This window comes from Cebus imitator, unplaced genomic scaffold (genome assembly GCF_001604975.1).
Source record: "Cebus imitator isolate Cc_AM_T3 unplaced genomic scaffold, Cebus_imitator-1.0 Scaffold696, whole genome shotgun sequence".
Taxonomy (NCBI): domain Eukaryota; kingdom Metazoa; phylum Chordata; class Mammalia; order Primates; family Cebidae; genus Cebus; species Cebus imitator.
Genome location: NW_016108011.1, coordinates 344,625 through 368,646, shown reverse-complemented (window position 1 = coordinate 368,646; position 24,022 = coordinate 344,625). Strand labels below are relative to the sequence as shown.

Below are 24,022 nucleotides of genomic sequence, written 5' to 3'. Positions count from 1 at the left end.
ATTGTCTCCAAAAAAAAGAAAGAAAACCTCAAGAAGGTCCTTTAGCTTAGTGATTCCCAAAAGTTTTCTCCTTCTACTAGGACTTCTTGAGGATCTTTCAGAAAGACTACCCAGCCACTCACAAGTGTATTGGGACATATTGGACCTGAAACATTTGGAATCACAGATGTGGGGCTACTTTTCTTTTCAAAAAGATTGCTGTGTAAACTTATGCCACCACTGCCACCCAGGACCCAGTAATGTAGACAACAACTTTGTGCTACTAGAAGAACTCATTTTCATATATGAGGTATCAAAGTAGAGGAAAACCAGCAAATGACAGACCATTTTTGTATGCTTGAAAATTTTAATTGTTTTATGAGATTTTAAACAAGTCCTTTAATTGTGTCTATTAAGATATATATTGTCAATCTTAAATGTGTAAATGTTAAAAGAAGGAACAATCAAGAATATTTTGAATCTGTATTTTTCATAATACACACATACTCTTGCAGTGTAATTTCTTCAGATTATGTAATTAGCAACTTATATATCAAAATGAATATGTGGTTCTTTGTATACAAAGATGAAAGTACTGACTTTGGAGTTGTTTTTCCAGTAAAAGGTATGCGGGTTGGCAAGAAGGGAGGTGTTATCAAGGGCCAAAGAGCAGAGAGATGCATACTAGTCCTCTAGGGGATCAAACCCATGCCCTTGGCACCATGTCCCTGGTACTCCTACCAACTGAGCTACTGTCTGTAACCTTGCCATGTAACATCTCAGTTCTGTTAAGCACGATTGCTCACAAACACAGCCTCCTTCAAGTCTTACTGAATAAGGTTTGTTCCCAGAAAAAAAAACTCACAAGAAGGAATGGGAATACATTTTAATTTTTTAGCGTTAAAAGTCACTGTTTTACTTTCTGGAAGATTTTTAGCTTGAAATCCATGATTTTGCGCTCTGAGGTGATCTACTTGGTGATATCTGCTCAAGCAGTCACTAGCTACTCTTAGGCTATGACTGGATTCCATTTCTTTTTATAAATCCCACGTTATTTCTGTTAGGAGGGTTTGAGGGCTGAAAGGGAAAGGGAGAACTGGATAGCTCAGGGGCCTAGCTAATGTCATCTGATCTCTCTTACCCCAAGCTTTTTTGAATTTGGCTCCTCTTCACACAGTCTCAAAATATGCACCGGCCTTTCAACAGTCATTGACAAGTGGGCTCTGGAATCAGACTGCCTGAGTTGGAAGCCAGGCTCTTCCAATTACTAGCTGTGAGGCTTTAGGTAAGTTGCTTCATCTCTCTGTGCCTCAATTTCCTTGACTAAACACTTGGGGCCAAAAATTTGAAACTTAGAATAATTCTCAAGAAAATTAAATGAGACAATACATGCAAATCACTTAGTCTGCTGCATACAGTAAGCACTTAATTTTAGCTACTACAATGTATCAACAATTAAAAGTTCCAAAGGGCTAATGGTTTTATGATAACAAAATGAATCGGAGAAGAAAGGGACAGTACAAATATGGGACATGTAATGCTGGCAGAGAGCTCATTCCTGGGTAAAATACAATATGAGAAATTCCCAGACCCTGGACAGATTAGGGTCATTTTCATACAGTTTGAAGTCAGGAAAAAAAGACAGAAATAACATGTTGGAAGGTGGCAGGGGAATGATGGTTAATAGGGTGAAAGGAAAAGAAGTTCTGAAGTTGGAAAACAAGTGCCCTATTTGAAGGTTGTGCTCAGGGCACAGCCCCATGCCTAGGGGCCATCTATTTGCCTTCTGTTCTGCTAGAGGAGCTGACCTTCCCCAAGCTGGCCACAAAAATCCCCATAATGCCAGCTTACAAGGTAAAGTTTCTATGCTGTTCCATGCCTCCTTTTCCCCTTGAAAATAACAATAACTATTAAAATGTGTAAGTTCTCTGTTAAATTCTGGTCAAACATGTAGTTTCCACTCCCCCACCTAGGGGGGTGGCGTCCCACGATGTGGCTAATCCCTATGGAGTCTCCAAGCGGCTAGTCTCCTACAGACCCTTGCAACTAGAGAGCTCAATGATCTAGTCTGGATTGTTTTCCTGGCCTGGACTTGCCCCTTAGACAGGCTAAAATAGTCTTTGCCATTAGGGGCCATGGAATATTTTTCCCCACACCCGGCGTTCAGCAAATCGCACTGCAAAGAAAAAAAAAAAAAAGTCGTGACTTGCCAACAGTTTCTCCCTTTAGCAAAGATTCTCTTCAGAGTTCCTTTAAATGTTGTATTATTTTTGACTCCATGTCTTATTTCTAAAAACTAAATGTAAAACTGTAATTTTCTACTAACTAGTTCACCTGCCCTTCTCTAGTTAAGAAATGTTAATTTCAGACTCACATTTAGAAAGATTCAGAAGAGTTTTACTGATCATCCAGGAATTCTTAAAGTGTGTTTTAAAAGGGATTATTTTGTGTGATGAAATTGTCAAGATTTGAATTATTGGAAAGTGTAATTTCTGTGGTGGTATCACATTTAAATTATCGAGAAAATTCGATCCAGCACACCCGGGTTTGTTTTGGGGGAGAGGTAGTGGTTGGTTTTCTCTTCACTCGTTAATAGAGAATTTTATTTACCGAGACCCGGTTCCTCAGATAGGCTATGGCCATTACACAGCTCACTGAGGCTTGGAAATTAACGAATGTAAAGAGGTCAAACTGTGGCATTGAAACAGACACGAAATAAACAAAATCCACCAATATGTAAAGATAATAATTGTAGAAATTAGAAGAATGAGTCAGAAATGGAGAGCTCGAGGTCAGCGAGAAGAATTATTCGTATAAATCTTGGTAGAAGAGGTAGGTAATTATTAATTAAAAAATAAAGAAAGAAACAGGAAACAAGTCCTCCCACTTCATTTGCGGACCCCAGAGATCAGGTGCACGGAACGCCGTCTGGGAGCTCCAGAGAACGTAAGCAGTGTCGGGAAATCTAAAGTGCTCTTTGCAGAGCACCAGTTTAGAATGCGGTTAGTTTTACGCACTGACTCCCATTCCCATGAATGTTTCAAGGGGCTCCTTCTCAAAGCTGAATCACGTTTGTGAAATTCTTTTAAGCCATGTGTCAGTCCCCCAGCGCTTTAAAGGAAAACGGAGGAAAACAGCTTTGGCACTTGGAAAAGTTTTGCAATGAATGAGCGAATGAATGAAACCCAGCCGGTCGGAATGCTAGAGACTGGAAGGAAAGCAGGAATTTTCTCCGCGCGCTGCGAGTAAGGCGTCTGCAAACTTAGGACCCAGAGCAGCCCGGGCTTTGGAGACAGTCAGTCTTACTCAGCTGCGCACCTGAGAACAGGTGCGGTTCTCAGTGAGCGGCTGGGACTTGGCAAGACCTAGCCTAGGGCCAGAGGAGATAAGGCCTGCTGGGAGGAGAGTTCCCAGCGGCTCTGTCCGTTCTGCTCCTGCCCTAGGCTAATGGCTTCGAAGGCCGAACTGCGACAGCCCCGGGGTGCACTCGGTGCCTTCCTCTGCTCGAATAAGGGCTCGCCTAGGACCGATCCCTAAACCGGTGGCAAGTCGTTTCACTCTGTAACTCGGTGGGTCTTTGCAGTAAATGGAGCGATAAAATCGGACAGAAAGAGAAAACAGACAACTAAAAGAGTCACAAGTGTTTCTTGGGAAGTCTAGGGCGCGGGTTGTTTGGACTGTGACAGGGCTGTGGGGCCCAGACTGGGAGCGGCGCGGAGCGGGACCGGTTTTCCGGGGCTGGCAGCTGCCTGGAAAAAGTTTCCTGTGGAACACTCGCCAGCGGGGGCGGGGGCAGGGGCGGCGGGCGCAGCAGTGGACGTGGGAGGGGGCGGGAGGGCTGGGGGAGGCAGCGAAGGGCGTGCTTGCAAACCGTTATAGTCCTTCAGCACCTCCCTCCGCCGGTGGCCCTCCTAGCCTGCCTCCCTGCCGAGCGCTGCCCACCTGGCGACGTGACGCTGCACCAATCCCTTTCGAGCTGCTCCCGGGCCCCCTCTCCTTGCACCGCCCCTCTCCCCACCCTGAAAGAGGCGCACCCTGAAGGGGCAGACACAGCGCTCTCGCCACGGAGCTCCCTTCTAGCTTCTTCGTCTCCAGGACGGACTCTCAGGCTCCTTTCTCGCCTTAGCCAAACTCGGTTTCCCGCCTCTCAAACTTCGGTTTCCTTCCACTCCCAACTCTTTTCACTCCACTTTCCCGCTCCTCTATCTCCCACGCAAGGATCCCCGATCCCCCAACTCCTTTCTCCTGCCCTGCCCCTTCCCCTCTCCTCCCTTCAACTCCCCATCCGCTGCCACCTCAGATTCTGCGTGCACCCTATTCAGTCGCCCGCTCCCATTCGGCTCGAAGCCATGGCGGGACCTGGGGGCTGGAGGGACAAGGAAGTCACGGATCTGGGCCACTTGCCGGTGAGTAGAGGACGCCGATCGCCCCCCCTCGAAATGCTCTATTTTGGCAGGTTCTGAGCACCGGGGAGGGAGTGGAAGCTCTCAAAACGGGCTGGAAAAGGACTTCGACGGGTCCCGCGGGCGCAGGAGGAGACCCAGGGAGCCAACGTGCGGAAAAGGCGCCCCCTGGGCACCAGGACGTCACCAATTTCCCAAGAAAGGCAAAGGCAGGGGGTCTTGGGAAGGAGAGACAGAGAGAAAAAGTGGCAGTGGGGTGGTACAGACCCTAAGCAGTAGGACATTTTAAACTTGTGACCCCCCTTGTCTAGCGGAGCTGCTGTACCTGTCCTAGCCCGCTTGCTCCAACAGAGGCCAAAAAGTGCAAACTCAAGTGGCTTCCTGAGAGTACTCCTCCCTGTTATCTTGCCGCCCCGACGTTTGCTGCTTCTTTTGCCATCGGAGATGCCTACTTGCGGGTGGGTGACCTTTACTTTTAGGTGACAGTGACTAGAAAATTAAAGCGTTTAAGTCCCACTTTTCTTATTTTCTCATACACTTTCTAAAATCTTATTATTGCCAGGGCAATGTTCCCGATTTAGTGTTGTGAGAGTGAAAGAACTCGACGCCGTTTGGGGAAGGAGTGAATTCTGCACACTCCATGTTTTGTTTTGTTCGTTTTGTTTTGTTTTGCTTTGTTTAAATATTGTGTTCCTTACCTAACCAGATTTAGCTTTTTCTTGTGGGTTTCCTTTGTGAGCTCTTCTTTTCCTGGATGCTCAGCTTTCTTCTAGAGTTGTACTTGATTGGTAAGTTATTATCGCCGTCGTGATTAGTAGACTTATTATTTTGGCAGCTCAGTTTATTTCATTGGCATCTGGTTTCTGGCTAATATTGGATCCCACTCAACAGTGTTTCAAGTTCCCTTTTTAGATTGGCATTTCACTCGCACCCTTTCTTGAATGCAAAAGGCCCCTGGATTCTCCGAAAGGGAATAAGCAGGCACCGCGCTGGAATGATCACCAGTCAACTGTAGTTCAGGGCAGTGGCCTGCTTGGTTTGAGAAAAGCTAAATATTAACCTTGAGGTTATAGGACTATTCAAAGTCGATTGACTTAATTTTACACATATTTGGCATTTTTAAAATGTGTTTTTGATGATGACAGAAGCCTACCTCCCTCAAAAATAGGGCATTTCCAAAGCTTTCCCTATATAATTTTACACTAGGTGCTGTATGTGGGGAGGTAAGGTGGTACACATGGGTAACATTTTACCAAATTGTTCTCTACCATTTAAAATAGTCTATGCAAATGTGAATTACAGATATTAGTGTTGTGATTATGCAGCTTCATAAAATATGTCAAAGAACTTGTAAAATTAAACATTTTCTCATTTTGCATGCACCCAGAATTTCTTCCTTTCAGTGTACATACATGAGATTTCTGGAATATGGAGGCCTCAATTGGTGGTTTCCTTTCTAAGCAGAACTTTCATATTCAGACTAGATTTGCACTCAAGTAAAAGTATAAAACCAAGAAATAAAATGGTACCCTTCCTCCAACATTCTCTGTCTATGGTTAGGAAAAGAGAAAAAAAGCAAACTAGGGCAGATATGTGAAACTGATGCAGGCAGGCGGGCAAACTGAAATAAACTCCCTTCTAAATATGACTAAACGGGTAAATGGGAAATACCTCATAGAAATAATAGGGCAGGGAATTCAAAACCTAAGGAGAAAAAGAAGAAAAGGTATTATTGCCACAAAAAAAAAAAAAATGGGGGGAAATGGCCCAGACTAACTGACCGGGTCATGGTCCTGGGACATAAGAATTTGGTGGAGTCCAGGAGATAAGAGGAAAGGCTGCAATCTTTACACTGCAGTTCAGTGGAATATTAGTTTCCTGGAGGTTGGTGGAGTGGGTGTGTGGGAAAAGTAGAAAGATAAGGTTGGTTTTTAATGTAAGGGGAGTAGTGAGAAGATACAAAACCTCAGGGCAGTGATGCTTGGCCTCATTTTACAGACTTGATGAAAGTCTCATAAAATCCTCAGATTCTAACAGTTTCTAAATTTTATACCTGAGCCATTTTGCCTCATGTGTGGCTCTTCACTCTCTTAGCAAATTATGCATAATTCGCTCTCTATCCTCAAACACCCAGATTCAAACCCTAAGAAATCTGGCAGAAGAGCAGTAGCGTGCCCTTTAGAAGCTTCTTTACTATCAAATTTTTAGACGTGGGAAAGTTATTGTTGCTTTGGTCACTGAGTTATATTTTTCAGCGATTTGGGGTTTCTTTACATTTGATTTATTTTCTGACTCTTTGAAGAAGTAAAAGCAAATGAAGAGGTAAAGAGACATCTGAATCAGTTCTGTTAAAGTTTGCATTTTAGGCCGGGCGTGGTGGCTCACGCCTGTAATCCCAGTACTTTGGGAGGCCGAGGCGGGTGGATCACGAGGTCGAGAGATCGAGACCATCCTGGTCAACATGGTGAAACCCCGTCTCTACTAAAAATACAAAAAATCAGCTGGGCATGGTGGCGTGTGCCTGTAATCCCAACTACTCAGGAGGCTGAGGCAGGAGAATTGCCTGAACCCAGGAGACGGAAGTTGCGGTGAGCCGAGATCGCGCCATTGCACTCCAGCCTGGGTAACAAGAGCGAAACTCCGTCTCAAAAAAAAAAAAAAAAGTTTGCATTTTGATGCAAAGCAGAGTTGATAAAGCAAGTAATGAAACCTGCATATGATGGTATCCCTTACAGTAATTATCCTCCATAGGACACATGTAAAGTTCAGAAAATTGGCATCTGTAAACACCAAGTATACCAGTTTGGCAACAGCCAGACAATGAGGGAAGATTCAAACCTTGGAGTTTGAAACTTAGAAAAAAAAAAAAATCAGAATGTGGAATAATAACTCAATACAGCTCTAGTTTAAGATTGATATATTATTTTTTTTTGTAGGACTAGCCAGCTAAATGACCACTAGACAAAGACCCTTGAGAGAGGATAGACTTGCTGTACAAATTGAGATTTAAAGACAGTGGTAGAAGGTTATTTGGTATTTTTGCTATAAGATATTATTTTTAAACCTAAAATAGTAAGCAGGAGTGAAAGCTAGGGAAACAAGAAAGGGTGAGAAAATTATGTAAATTTTAAAATTAAAAAATAACTTTTATACAATTATATAACTTTTTTGGATAATGCTCTAAAGTCAGAGACATAAAAAAAGAGAGCCAATGTAATTATAATAGATCAATATCATTATGTTTGTTAATTAATGGATTACAGTAATTTTCTGATTTTCTATTGAAAAAATATTTTCTATAGGTGTAAAAACAAAAAGGAAAGTGCAGAGATTTGTTGTTTGTGATTCCTTTCTGAAAAGATAAATACAAAGCTTTATGTCTTTATATATATATATCTCTTTGTAATATATGCGTGTATATATATGTATATACATTCACCTTGCCCACCAGCAATACCTTGGGATGTGCATGTATGTCTCCCTCTCTCTTTCTATCTCTCTCTCTCTCTCTCTCTCTCTATATATATATATATATATATGCTTGTGTGTCTAATATGTATGTGTGTGTGTGCATATATATATATATATATATATGCACACACACACATATACACAATACTATGTATATATTATTTCTAGTATGCCTGTGTCCTTGAGACTGGAAAGTATTTCTTCCTCTCCAAATTTGTCATGTCTTTCACTATGACTGTCCCCTTTGCCTTCTGTGCCCAGTATGGTAATGACATTCCTCACGGCTGTGGCCTTGGTATTTGACACTGCCATGTGTAGTCCTAACCTATATTGGGGTCAGGATTAGACAGGCCTTGAGGATAGTAGTGGCAGAGGTTATCTGAAATAGCACATGATCCAAAAACTATATTTGAAATACATTAGATTTATATTTAAATATAACTGCCAACTCTCCCAGTCTTCTACCACCCAGATCAGGCCTGCAGTCCACATTTGGTCATAAGAAATTTCCCACTTTACCAAGTTCCTTAGTCCCCTGTTTAGAAGCAGTTTTACCTTCATTTAAGTCAACAGTGATTGAAACATTCACCATAATCCTCAATTACATGTAAAGGATCACCTCCACATAACACTGTACATCAGTTTATTTTCTCAGCCATTTTTCTTCTTTGGTTTCTAGAGCAGTGGTTTTCATATGTTAGTGCAGAAGAACAGTGCACAAAAAATCAAGAATCATTTCAAGATCTTGGGACCCATCATCAGAAATTCTGATTTCATAATTCCATGGTGGGCCCAAGGAATCTGTATTTTTAGTAGTATTGCTCAGATGATTCACATGTAGTGAGAGTCTACACAGTCTACAGTTTGAGAAACACTGGTCTGGAGGAAGAGATTTTTCCTTTAACGTCTCCATGTAAATTCTGAAGCCCATTCCTCCAACTATCTCAGCAACTCACTCTGGAACTCATCTTGCCATATCTATCCCTTTCATGTTCTCTCTCAATTTTATTTTCATAAAATTGCTATTTCTAATATTACAAATAAAAGGAGAAAAGCCTCTGCCATCTCCTTTGAGGTACTGTGCAGTCTCCTTTTTGCAGCTTGACTGCTGGAGCATGATTCCTCACTCTCCTTTACTATCCTAAATTTCAAATTTCTTCCTACTCTTGTTGATCGTTTTTGGTTCCCTTTTCTCCTTAATCTCTGCCATATTTGGTTCTGCGGATCAGCCTCTGCTTTGAAATTCTCTCCCTTGACCAGTTAACACTGCCGTCTAGTGGCTCTTTTCCTTCCAGTTACTCCCATTCCTGGCTTTTATTAAAATTAGCCATCAAGGTTGTCTTTCTTCCCTGCCCCTGAAATCAGGAAAGAGAAACAACTCCCTAATATTTTGCGATTTCAGTGGGCAGCCAGACTAGGACTTTTAAACTGCAGGAGATAATTTAGATGCATAGAAAGAGATAACGAAAGTACAACATGTCTAACAGTTTATGGTTCAAAAATATTTTAATACTTAGATTTTTCGTAATTTATTGTGAGACAAGCTTTAGAAATTAGTTTATCCTTTACCGATCATTTTATGTACCCAAATGGGACATCAAAACATATCAAAACCCCAAATAATCTCCAAATTGATATAGCAGTCACAGGTATGAATATCTGTCCTCTTCTGGTTTTCTTATCTCAAGGTGGCAAGGCAGAGAAAAGGACCAAATGATTATGGAGACCTTTTATTTTCACAGTGACCAAAATGAATGTTCCTTTTCAATGCCCCCTTCCTTGGAAATCCAGAATAAACATGCTCTGACTATAAGTGCAAAATATGATATGAGGAATTTGGCATTTTTTTATTGCATTTTAGGTTTTGGGGTACATGTGAAGAAAATGCAAGATTGTTGCATAGGTACACACATGCCAGCGTGATTTGCTGCCTTCCTTCCCTTCACCTATATCTGGCATTTCTCCCCATGCTATCTCTCCCCAACTCCCCACCCCTGCTGTCCTTCCCCTATTCCCCCCAACAGACCCCCGTGTGTGATGCTCCCCTCCCTGTGTCCATGTGTTCTCATTGTTCAACACCTGCCTGTGAGTGAGAACGATATTGATTCTTCCTAACCATGAACATGGAATGTTTCTCCATCTGTTTGTGTCCTCTCTTATTTCGTTTAGCAGTGGCTTGTAGTTCTCCTTGAAGTGGTCCTTTACATTCCTTGTTAGTTGTATTCCTAGGTATTTTATTCTCTTTGTAGAAATTTTGAATGGCAGTTCGTGGCATTGTTAACCTTATATTAAGCATAGTCCTTCCCCACTTTTTCCCAATTTAACATATAGTCTTGAAAGACAGTAGCATGGAGATCAGGAACAAAAACTAGCATATAGAACTAATGAAAACAATATAGTCTTAGACTATATGAATACGAAGTTGAGCTGCATTTAAGAGGGAATTTTTTTAAAATTTTCTTTTATTAAACATGAATGTGAAAATAATTAAGACTGGTCATTTGCAAGCAGAAAACAAGTTTCCTGGCATAGATATGAGGCCTCCATGAATTTCTGCAGTCCTTTAATTACTCCAGTCCATTTCCTTGGTGTCTTTTTTGAGTAGTCAGATAACTATATTCAAGTCAATGTAAGGTATTTATGTTATTGCAGACTAGAGAAAGAAATAAAGAAATCTAAGATTGTGATCAAAGATTCACAAATAAAGGTTGTGCAGATGTTACACTAATTCTCTAATCTGTGGTATCTTTTCTGGCTAAAATGCAGCCTTAAATATAGCAACGAATAGTTTACCAGTAGGAATAAGCTAACATGTTTGATTATTTTGACAGATGGCCAAAGGCTGTTTCTCCAGAATTAATGATGTCTAAAATAAATTCCTTTATGATATCCATTGCTACAGTGATAAAGTCTTCAAGTCAGTCCCTAGTAACTTTTTTGTTGGCTTGTCTCTCATGAATCTTTCAATTAGTTATAACATCAGTGATATTCTTAATAATAAGGAGCTTGACTGAAGTATAATTGACAGATGAAAATTATATCTGTTTATGGTATACAACATGTTGTGATGTGTGTGTGTATATATATACACACAAGCTCACCCTTGTGAAATGATAATCACAATGAAGCTAATAAACGTATCATCTCACATAGAAATAATAATAATAATAAGGATAATATAAAGATATAGTTTTACTTCTTAGATTCTAAAAATTATCATTTTAGATAAATTACATTTTCATTGGGAGTATATTTCCTGAACTATTTGTTTGAAATGATAACTGTGTGTATTATGATCTCAACTTTGATGAGCATTTTGAAAGACTAAGCTGCTAGGCTGCTGCTTTATCTAACAATAATTTTATCAATTCAGTGGGAACATCTAGATTTTAGAAAGGGTAGACTATGATTTATATCTGTAGAATTTTAGAGCTGGGACATCACCTATCACAACACTTCTATTTTATATATGTGAAAACTGAATCTGAGAGAGAGTAAATAATTTACCGAGAGTTATATAGTTAATGGTAGAGCTGGGGCTAAAATTCAAGTCTGCTGACTCTGTCCAGTTGAATACTTATTGAATGATGTAATCTCAAAGCTCTGTCATTTTGCTGTAACAATTTTGCTAGATTACACAAATAACATGGAAGTTTTAAGGACTTTATAATTTCATTCATCTATGTTGCATATGCTCAATAGTTTTCCTGTTTAGCTTGTATTTGTCACAGCAATAAAAATGTTTTCAAACAGGATTAAACAACATTTGTGTATATAAAATAAAATTTCTATAAGGTATGTGAATTTCCAAGAACGTGCCAATGTTCTTACCATTTTGTGTATAAATTGGCATCTACTAATGCCTCATGTAAGTTTTGCTAAAACAGAAAAATAGGCTGCTAGACTAAAAGTTCAGTGATAAAATTCAAGAAACCATGTTTTATGGTGAGCAATAAAGGAGTACTCATATTTAAAAGTAAGAAAAAAATGCTTGAATTTAAATATGGAAGCCTCACAACTCTATCCCAAAACATGGCATGTTTTGTTTCCTATGATGCCACATTTAGGATTAAGTCACGTAAAACATCACTTTGTGCCATGAAAAGGTATTCAGCAGATGCAAAGCTTAACTTTAAAAAATTTGTCTAGTTTTCTTAAAGTGATGCTCTTTTTATATCATGATCTTGCTTTGTTTCGCATATTCAGAGATGGTATTTCTTTCTTAAGAGCTGCTAGATGTTGGTGCAAAAGTAATTGCGGTTTTGCCATTACTTTTAATGCCAAATCCGTAATTACTTTTCCATCAACCTATAATTCAAATTAGTAATCTAGATTTTGTATCCAACATCTAGTCATCACTGTTGCATGTTAAATTTTCTGCCTTGTCTGGTTATCACTCAAAAGATTGATATTAAAAGAATACTTCCATTGCAAATAAATGAGTTTATTTCTCTTTTATATTTCTAATTACATCGTTAATATGCCTCAGCTTTAGATAATTGTGTGCGTTTTACAGTTTTATGATAAATAATTACATGGCTACTTAATGTCCATATTACTTTTTCTTTTTTATAAATGAATATACTCAGTTCAAGGAGATTGTGACATGTCTATTTTTTGGTAAATGAAACGTAGGTTCTTCCCATGTAAAATCTAATGGAACAAGCCAGATTGGAAATACCATTTAACACAGTTGAATGATCGCCTGATTTCCTAAGAAAATTGACAGCTTTTGTTTCACTTTTTTGCAGGATCCTACTGGAATATTCTCACTAGATAAAACCATTGGTCTTGGTACTTACGGCAGAATCTATTTGGTAAGTTGACTTACATTATTTATTCATTCATTTTCTAATGACAACAAAGATTGTGAGTCAGTCATTCACCACCAATCAAATAATGCCAAAATATGGCATTTCACTTTGAAATACAAACCAAATTAGATAGCTCAGTGACATCTGTAAGAATTACTGTTTATTATCACAAAAGGAATGGATTGGCTAATCTATACCGAAACATCCAACCAAACACAACATCTAAAAATTAGCAGAAAATAAATAAAGTCACCAATGGAAAATGGAAATAATTCAAATAAGATATACCCAAATAAAATATCACTTGTTTTATAGTATGCATCCATACGATTCTAATTACTCACATTCAGCTGAAAACTGAATGTTATTAAAAGGAATCTTTCCATAACATTCTATGTCATACTCTGGTACTTGAGTGTGCACATGTATGATAAAATTTGCTAAAGAATCTAACAAGAAATAATCTGAATTTATTTAATGATTATTTATTAAACACTAAGTATGTGCCAGGTGCTGTGATAGTCTCTGGGAATAAAATGATGATCAAAGCTGACAAGTTCCCTGCTCTTTTGGGGCTTACGGTTGAGAAAGGTATGTGATTAAGAATGTATATGTGATATGTATGGGGGATGTTGGGTGAGCCACACATTACATAAGTAAGCACACAAATAACTATATACTTCTGTATCTGTGGGTTCCACATCCATGGATTCAACCAATAATGGATCAATAATACTAAAAAAAAAATTGCATCATGTACAGACTTTTGTTCTTGTCATTATTCCCTAAACAATACAGTATAACAACTATTTATATAGTATTTACATTGAATTAGATGTTATAAGTAATCTAGTCATCATTTAAAGTATACTGGAGGATATACATAGGTTACATACAAACAAAAATTACTATGCTATTATATATCAGGTATTTGAGCATCCACTGATTTTGATATCCACAGGAGGCCCTGAAACCAATCCCCCACAGATACTGAGGGATGACTATAATTGTAACTGTGATATATGATCTGTAAGAAAATTCTTAGTTATATAAAAGCATAAAGTTGGGGGGGGGCGCTTAATTTAAATAGAAAGGTCATTGTTGATCTCCCACTTCCTGGAAAGGGAAAGTGGCAGTTAAACTGATATCAGGAGGACAAATGCGAGGTAACCAAGAAAAGGTGTGGTTGTGGAGGATGATGATAATACATTCTAGGTGGAGGCATGGATAGTGTTAAGGGCTGGTTTTGGGATGGGATGCTTTAGTAGCCCTATTACACTGCACAGGTACCCTTCTACTCTTTAATATGGAGAATTGACATTTCTCAATCTTGTGTAATGTTCTATACAATTGCAGTGCTCCTTTTCCCCAGGACTGTCACTCAGAAACTAGATTACTGTCCTTAGGCTGATCCTTATAGCTAACTAATTACAGGTTCTCTACACATAGGTTATGTAAAGGTGTCCTAGCATAAGCCCAGAGAAAGGGGCTTCTTTCTAGTTCTGATAAGGGTGTCTTTTTTCTTGCCAAGTCTTGCAACTTTGGGACTACATCTACCCAGAGGGGCTTCTTTTCTTATGCATCTGCCCAGGTAGGAATGGGGGATGCTTTTTAAGCTTTGCATAAAAGCGCCTATAGGGCCTGGCACTGTGGCTCACTCCTGTAATCCCAATATTTGAGAGATGAAGGGAGGAGGATTGCTTGATGCCAGAGCTTAGAGACCATCCTGGGCAACAAAACAAGACTCCATCTCTACAAAAAATCAGAAAAAAAAAAAAATTAGCCAGGTGCAGTGGTATGAGCCTGTAGTCTTAGCTACAGGAGTCTAAGGCAGGAGGATCACTTGAGCCCAGGAGCTTGAGACTGCAGTGAACTATGCTTACACCACTGCCCTCCAGTCCTAGAGACAGAGTAAGACCTATCTCTTTAAAAATAAAAATAATAAAATAATAAATTAAATAAAGTACTCATAGCATAGAAACTGAGTAGTAGAAATAGCATGTGGACAGGTCTTAAAAACAGAAAGAACCTTGGTGAATATAGGGAATAGAAAGAATGCCAGTATTCATCATCAAACTTTTTCAAACCATTTTGACCATATCTATTAACAGAATCAATAAGCTATAGACGGTGATATGATATAGACTGAAATATATTGTTTATGCTACCTCAATTGCATCCTGTAGTGAACAATTACTTAACATTTATGTGATCTAGGTCAGTTTTGCCACCTTATACATAGATACCTACATCTTATAATGGACAGAATGTTTATGGTACATTTACAGTCTCCATGGCTCTATGCACATTTTAATTCCTTAGGGTATGTGTGAACTTTGTGTGTGTGTGTGTGTGTGTGTGTGTGTGTGTGGTATGTGTATACTTGCTCTGATTCAAATGTGTAGAGTCACCAGATGTGAGAAATAAGAACTTCAGAGTCATATAAGGTAAGAAGCAAGGTTAAAATTAGACAACACAGAAAGATGGTTACTCATTATCATTCATGTGATAATGAACTGTGATGCTACCAAAAGAAGAAAAGTAAGAACATAAAAAGGTAAGTTGTGCATGTGAATATCCTTTCTTAAAACTCAGGGTTTATTGGGATATAATATATATTTGGTAAGATTAACTCTTTTAAGTGTACAACTTTATGAGTTTGGACAAATGCATACAGTCATATAACTGCCACCATAATCGAGATTTTCAATGTACATCTTAAACTAATCACAGACTAGATTCAAGGAGTATTCTACCTGTTCACTGTGTGGTGTCCCAATTGGTGTGCTGTGGTTATGGCTGTCATATATTTTGCTTTTACATATGCCACAAACTCACAAAGCTAGTGTAGTTTCCCTATACTCACTCTTTTTCCTATTCTCACTACTACAATTTTTAAAATTTAGCTAATCAATTATCTTTTATAAAAATTAAAAATCAGAAAAAGTCTTTTATGTTTATCTTCATTTTCACCATTTCTGGAATCTTCATTTCTTTTTGTAGGTTCAGGTTTCTTTCTGGTATGTAGAACTTTAGCCTGAAAAACTTCCTCTAATATTTCTTATAGTCCAAGGCTTCTGGGTAATGAATTCTCTGCTTTTGTATGAAAAGTCTTTATTTTTCATTTTTGAAAGATATTCACACTGTTTATAGAATTGTGGATTGACAATTATTATTTTTTTCTTTCTCTCAACAGTTTTAACATGCCACTTTGTCTTCAGACTTGCACAATTTCTGAAGTCTGCTGTAGTTCTTACCTTTGCTCCTTTGTATTTTTTCTCTGACTGCCTTCAAGATTTTTCTCTTTGTCTTTGTTTTTCAGCAGTTTAAATATGAAATGTCTGGAGGTGTGTGTGTGTGTGTGTGTGTGTGTGTGTGTGTGTGTGTGTGTGTTGAAAGAATATTTATCTGAGATAAAGATTAGAGATCTTTAGGGCTCTCTTAGCTTCCTAGACATGTGGTCTGACATATTTCATTTTTTGGGAGAAACTTTTGGCCTTTATCTTTTAAAATATTTTTCTCTACCCTATCTTCTATCTTTTTCTTTTGGAATTACAATTTCATATGTGTTAGGCATTTTGTTACTATCCCTCAGTTCTTAAATGCTCTGTTTTGGAGTGTGTTTGCATGTGTTTTTTTCTTTTTCTGTCTTTGTGTTTCAGCTTGGATCACTTTTTTTCTATTTTCACTTTCACTGATCCCTTTCTCAGCTGTTTCAAGTCTATTGATGAGACTGCCAAAGACATTCTTCAGCTATATTACTGTTTTTCATTTCTAGCATTTCTACTTGACTTTTTAATAGTTAACATTTTTACTGAAATCCCCTATTTATCTACTCGTGTTTTCCATATTTTTCACTAAAGCATTTCATGTATTTGTCATAGTTATGTCAAATTCTGTATCTGATGGATTCAACATCTAAGTAATCTCTGAGGCTGGTTATGCTGATTGCTTTGTCTCTTGAGCATGTTTTTTTAAAATTTTGCTTTGTTTCACAATGTATTTTATTTAATTGACATAGTATGTAGAACAGCAGAGATTAAAGTAAACAGTATTTATTTCTTGAAATGGGCACACTTTTACAGCTAGGTTGTTTATATGGAAGGTTCCCTCAATCTAATAAGAAGATAAAGTACATTTGGGTTATGTTGTTGATATGGTTACTCTAAGTTCACTACCAGCTTCAGATTCCTGTTACCTTGTGCATAGTATGGGAGTTGGCCTTCTGGAGAGTTTTTCTTAATATTCTTGTTCTTTCCTCAACTTTACATCCTCCCTCTGTATCTGTGCCTCAAAGAGGTTCTCTCTCCATCCTGTTGTTCTCTCCTAATGGTATACTGCTACTGCTTCTTATTAAATGATCATTGGTCTGGTGGTGTGGGCAGGTAGAATTTCTATGTTTTTCTGTTTCAACCTCAGTATTTTAAGATCCTGTGCCTCTGTGTCATGGGAGCAGGACTTTTTTAGTTAGCCTTCCCCTCTTCTAGTGGTGGGATACTTCTAATTGTTTGGGCCCACAACTAATTCTTGCCCTTCCCTCAGAAGTGGAGGATGTTTTTTGCCCTTTTCCATCTGCAGTAGGTCTTCATCATACCCTGGGGAGAATACATTTTGCTGCCTTTCCCCTAAGGCTTAAGACTTTTATTCATGAAAGGGAAAGGAATTGGACCTGGTTTCCTACCTTGTCCTCTATGGTGACTTTTCATCTCCATCAAATCTGTACCATAAATCTACACGTTTGTATAACTTTGTCCTGTGTCTATGGCTTCCATGGGGTCTATACTCTCATGCTAACCCACATTTGCTCTTTAGCAATTCACTAAAAAATTTGCATTATTGTACCAAAATAGCTCGTAAACCCCATAAATATATACACCTACTATGTACCCACAAAAATTTAAAAACAAACAAAAATTTCATTGTATACTTTATACCTGCTTCTGTGGTGACCTTGTCTTCCCTCTATAGCCACAGGTGAGCTAGTGCTCACGTCCCATCTCTCTTTGCAGGTGCTTCTCTTTCTTCAGACCTCAGGGTAATTGATTGCCTCGAGACTTCTCTCTAGATTGAAGAAAAGTTATGATTACATAGATTATTAAGCTTTTTCTTGTTGTTAGCATGGGTGTGGCACTCTTTCCAATTTTCACATCCTCATCAGAAGCAAAAAGTCCATGTTAATTCTTTTTAAGTGAATCTTCATGAACAATCTTCCATAAGCTGGATCCTCCTGTACACATTTATAAATCCTAAGAATTTCCTGTTTACCTACTCAGATCCAGAGACAGAGAATATTTTCTAACATCAGACCTTCAAAGTACAAACCTCTGTATTACAGAAGGTAGATGCTTACAGAAACATGATTTACACCAGAGTGATTTCCCTCTGTCACTCATTGACTTTACCTGTTTTGTTCTACCTCTAAATAAACCATCATTCTCAGCAAACTGACACAAGAACAGAAAGCCAAACTCCGCATGTTCTCACTCATAGGTGGGTGTTGAATAATGAGAACATGTGGACTCAGGGAGAGGAGCATCACATACTGGGGGTAGTTGGAGGCGGGGTAGGGGAAAGTCAGTAGGGGAATGGGGAGGGATAACATGGGGAGAAATGTTAGATATAGTATGCGCCTGAAGTAAAATAAAAATAAAAATAAAAATTAAAAAAAAATATTTGGGATGATGGTGCTATACACTGATAACACCCTCATGGAAAACTATCTGGAGTATGTAAATGAAGACTTTTAAAAAAATGTTTATCTTCTTTATACCATTAATTCAACTTTTGGAAATATATGACAAACATCCCAAACATAGAAAAACAGGTAGATATTCATTGCAGAAGAAAGGTAGCATATTGTGGTGAAAAGAGGTCTTGATTTGAACCAGGCAGACCTGATTCAGTGGTTACTTAGCCATTAATTAGCTATAACATTGAACAAGTCACTTAACCTTAGTTTAAATTTCCTTATTTATAAAATGGGGCTAATAATACCTACCTTGTGAGATGATATAAAATATAGAAATATACATATGTATACACACATAGATAATATGTGGAATATGGTAAATACCTGTAAAATGTCAGTTATTGTCATTATTATTGTTGCTATTATTATTTTAAAAGTTCATTGACAATAGTTTAAAAAGATGGCAGTAAATTACTTTTTACCCAGTTAATATATTATTGTCCTATAAAGCAATATTTGTGAAGTTATTTAGCAGCATAGAGCTATGCTTAAGGTATTAAATAAAGTATTCCTAATTATATGTGTGCCCTGTTTACACTTATGTTAAAATATGCAGATAAAAAATGGTGAATTAATGATTAGAATAGTGATATATTGGATTTTTGTTCTTTTCTAATGTCTGTAATATAATATTATTTAAGTATAGAACATATATAACTGTACGTATATTTTACATATATTATATATATATGTGTTAGACAGTATCAAATGTTGTATAGCCTATACTTCAAAATAGAGGCATGATACCATTCAAAATTAATGTCAGAGTGACTCATAGAGTCCTTGCTTTTTCACTGCTGCCAACCACATCCCCTGCTGGAGTTTGTTTTGGTTAAAGTGTCTCCAATGTCTTCCAGCTTGTTTCCAAGGCCTCGTTCCCTGGCAAGTTTCCAGCTGTCTGCTGAGGTCTGTGCACGTTGAAATGAAGGCTGAGTCTCGCACCATCATTGTAGTCCTTTTCCTTTCCTTCTTTTTCCTCTAATTAGATGCCTATCCTCTCACCCTCTCCCACCTTCTGCCAGTACAAACTTCACTTGAAATTGTGGGTTCTATTTTTCTGTCCGTTTTTAGGAAAGAAAGTACTGCTCTTCCTTTTTTTGCCCCAGTAGGGTTAGAGAACATACTTTTCTCCTCACCTTCAACTGCTAATCTCATAGTTTATGAGTCGTCATTTTAATTGGAGGAATGTTTAGTGTTTGACCATGTGAGGCCATATTAGCAAAAAGAAAATAGGTTGAAACTCATTTTTAATGGTACTATTAAAAACAAATAATTTCCCAAATAGCAATATACACAGAAAGACCACAGTATTGAGAAAGAGACCAAGACCTTTAGGGTGGCAAAGTTGGAACTGGCAACCTAACTGTCCCAGTAACTGACAGTAAATGTGTCTCTTGACTTTTCTGGGCCAATTTCTTCAACAATAAAACAAATGTATTAGACTCGATAATCTCCAGGGTTTCTTCTGGCTCTGAGATAATGCACCTAGCACAGTGGCTGGCACACAGTAAAATGCAACCTATTCTTAATCTTACTGTCATCAACATAATTACAGCAATCCTATCGTTGCTTCTCCACCTTGCATAGTAGAAGCTGATTATTGGCTATTAGCTGGAGTAGTTTCACATTTTACCAAATAAAATTATTTTTAACATGTTTTTCTATTCTTTCCTCTATTTAATCACCTAGTAGTGAGACCTGATTTTTAATTTAGTAACTAATAAGACACTCAATGTGAAGGTAAAACTGGGTAGCAGGTATATTGGGAAAGCAGGAATGCTTCATTATATGTTATATGTTATCTAACAACATTTTGTTAAGCATAATACCACTGAGGTAAGTCAATGAATTGGATATCCAGAATGAATGAGTTTGCCTTGGCCCTTCATGAGGTCTTGACTATCCCCTAACATCAATCACCTACTCCTACATTACCATTTGCAGGTGGTGAAGACAGCAAAAGGAATGGGAAAAATTCAAGGCAACCATTTCAAGCAAAGGAAAATTCATCTGAAATAGAGTAAACCTCTACAGTTGGGCATAGAGCCTAATTGCCATGTATGCTGATACCTCGTTGAAACTCAGTTAAATGCTGGTGTAAGGAAGGGACCACCACAAGTCTCTTATTGTTCTAATACCTAAAAACACACCATAGGCATAAGTAAGCTTCCATCCTTGAGAGAGATTACAGGAGTCATCTGTCCCTTGGTGTCAGTAGATTAAGCAAGGTATATGAAAGTCACAGTCAAGAGCAAATTCCTGAATTGTTTGCACTCTGGTAATATACCATTAAATGTGGAAAACACTTTTCAAAACAATGCATCATCCTTAACTTTGGTTTTATAAATCACAGCTTGACACATTGCTTTTTCTTGCAAATCTCACCAGACAGGTGGAATTTAAGTTTATTACTTATATTTTCTGGATTTGAAGTTGGTGCAGGGAATGAGAATGGAAAGGAAGGAAAGCAATGTTGTCCTGAAAGTTAATGAAATACAATTTATGATATTTTAAATTAAGTTTCGGAAACACAGTGCTGACATTTGGGTTACCTAGCCACCAGGCCTATTGGATGGGGGTTTGAGTATTTTTCCTTTTAGGCTGAAATTATACTGTTTATTTGCCTACCAAATGTCTAGCACTGTGAATGCTTTCTTTTTAGGTAGGAAAGTTTCCTCACATCCTTGCCATTTTGCAAATATAGCTTAATTAAGTCAGCCAAAAAATATTGCTTGAGCACCCATAAAGCATACAACACTGTGCATTTCATTATACATTGCAAGTCTCTGAAGCAGGAGCTGAAACTGAAGCTGAATTGAGGCCACAGGCATACTAGGCTATTGTGCCTTTATAGTACAGTGCCACAAGTCCAGAGCCATGTCTTGATTCCAGCTTCATCCTGTGACACCATGATAATGTGCAACAAAAGTAGGGATTGGTCTGTCTTAAGGAACTCTCAGGCTGCTCTAGCATAGAAAACATTTAATTTATCTATTAAATAACATTGCTTTGAATGTGTCAACCATTCTGTAATAAAAATTTTAAAACTACATTTATTGAATGGACATTATGTCCCAAATACCAAGTTCCGTACTAAGTGCTAGTTAGAATGATCATAAAATATTTTTTTTAGGATCGGTCATTTTTGTTAAGTTAGTTTTAGTAGAGATAAGGAAGGGGTATTTTCTGTATGATCATGAACAATGTATTTGAAGAGGGAGTAATGAGTAATGGGAAGGAATGAGAGAGATTGGAAAAACCGAAAAGAGGAAATTGGGAAATAGTTGTTTTGTTTTTGTTCCTGGATGTAGAAAGTCTAATGAAGCTTCTAAAGAATGAGACTCCAGGGACAAGTTTTCCTCAATAAGAGAACAGGTTGAATATTTACAATGGGGGTGGAAAAACGGCATAGGGTAAATAAATTGAGAATCAGGGGACCAAATTAGTGGAAAGTGCTGAGGCTTATAGGTCTTGGAGAAAAATGGAATATTTCTATCTTGGCTGTGACAACTCTCCAACTGTGGAATAGAACCCAGGCCTCTGAGTTGCAGGCCTGTCTGTTTCTTAATATGTTATACCAAAATTTACTTTTGCTTCCCAATAAATCTTGAGGGAGGACGAAAAAGTTAGTAGCTGACAGGTACGAAAGGGAAAAGTAAAAGTCATGGGATTTCTGCTCCCAAGAGGCCATAATTATTTTTCACGGCTACTCTAATCTATTTACTATATTCACATATATACATTGGGGAGTAATTCAAATGATATATTTGGTGTATTGTGGTAACAAAGTATATTATCTCATTTCTGCAGATACTTAATCCAGTTGATTATTGTAAAATTGTTCCAGGGCAGAAAAAAAATAAATTTAAATGATTGGAGACAAATACATTTGTAAACAGAAGCCAAAACTAATAAATTATTTATAGCATGGTGGCTTTGGTCAACCAGATAAAATAACTCCAATTATGAAAATCTTTATAAAATGTAAGTATAAATCTCTTTGCAGTTACTTAAAAATAGACATACAAAATTGCCTAATTGATACTTAATGTATATATTTAATGCTGTTTTTAATATATTAGTCCTAGGAAAATTCATGTGTACAATATTTTATAAACCACTTTAAAGAGTGGTGAGGGTGGGTTGGGCAGTGTTAAAAAGTAATAATGTACTCTTTAATATATCAAAAAGCAAATTTAGTTTTATTTTGCTTTTACATATATAAGTAAGTGTCTATCTATCTCTATAGTTATATAATTATGGTCATATTCTCAGAGCAAATTTTTTTAAGATGGTTGAAGTATCAAGAGTTTTTGCTTTACTTTATCCTCTAGTAGTTGACCACTAAAAACTAGTTAACTAGGTTCTCACCGCGTTTCATGAAACACTCTTTGGAAAATAGCAATTCAGCAGTTGTTATGCTGGAAATAAGAATAGTCCTAACTTGATTTTAGGACCTCCAACATTCTACTGTACTTGTGCCTCTGTGTCTAAGGTAGCTGTGTGGGTAGGGCCAAAATTGCATTTGGAGATTAATATGCTGCAGTAGCTCTGTCAGGGTGTCAAAAGAAAAGTGGAAGCTCTTAAAATTTTATGATGCTGAGGCTACTCTGAAGGCAGGATCCTAAGAAGAAGCCTATCAGTAAGATTAAATTAAAATATCAAAGAATATAAACAGACCTTTATCCTGCAGTCTTATTTTTTCCTGCTTACCTACACCCAGGTTGTAGTAAATTCCTCCTCTACCAGAGCATAAAGAGAGGGAAAATGAAGTGTGAATAGTATGTTATTTCAGTTGGAGAAATAATGATATGGTGGTAATTTATGCTAAGAAAGCTCCTTTTGGGTTTGTCCTTTTTAGGCAGAGTCCCTTTATGACTAGGAAAATAAGGTTGGATTGTTCAGGGTCCCCTGAGGGAAAGAAGATTGATTATATTCTGAGCACTGCCAGTAACATTTTGTATAAATCATTAACTCTGAAGAGAAAACAAAAATACCACCATGATCTAAAAGGACAAGTCTAAGAGTCTTCAGAGAAGGACACCTTTTCTTGACTCTGAGAAAAAAAAAATAAAAGTAAATAAAATTACTGAGTGTTCAAATTGGATGAGAAAAAGATGGAGATTTAAAGATTAGTCACTTTAGAGATAGTGACCTCAATGTCCTAAAAATAGATAACATTTACTGAGTGCTTGCAGCTCATAAGAGCATTATGAGATGGCTACCATTGTTGTCATCATCCTCTCATTTCACAAATGAGGAAAAGGATATAAGAACTTGAGTTACTGAACAAGTTCACAAAGCTTGTATATTGCAAAGTCAGGATTTAAACCAAAATTTGCTTGGCTCCAGGTTTGCACTCTTAATCCTAATACAGTATATGCAGCTCAACAGATATAAGCCAAAGTAAAAAAGCATTCAATTAGATTAGCCAGTTGAAAAAATAATCTGCCCAAGGGCAAAAGTTTACAAGAAACTGATCAGCTGAGGCAGGTAATGAAGATCATTAATGATGTTCCCCTCCACCATTTTTGTTTCCTTCATGAAGGACACTAAGACAATCTAGTCTTAGAGTCTTATTTTGGAACCTCATAGATTTCAGAAAT

The 24,022-nt window shown here is 37.7% G+C and overlaps 1 protein-coding gene across 4 annotated transcripts in view; it reads left to right on the top strand.

Annotated features, from left to right (window-relative positions):
- The first annotated feature begins 3,979 nt into the window (after nt 1-3,979).
- NRK (Nik related kinase) overlaps nt 3,980-24,022 on the top strand; it is a 137,199-nt gene continuing 117,156 nt past the window's right edge. For all 4 annotated transcript variants that reach the window (XM_037734971.1, XM_037734972.1, XM_037734970.1 and 1 more), the window contains exons 1-2: nt 3,980-4,385; nt 12,605-12,670. In XM_037734971.1, coding sequence (XP_037590899.1) covers nt 4,329-4,385; nt 12,605-12,670 — 123 coding nt within the window. In that variant the 5' untranslated portion in view covers nt 3,980-4,328. The remainder of the gene's footprint in view (nt 4,386-12,604; nt 12,671-24,022) is intronic.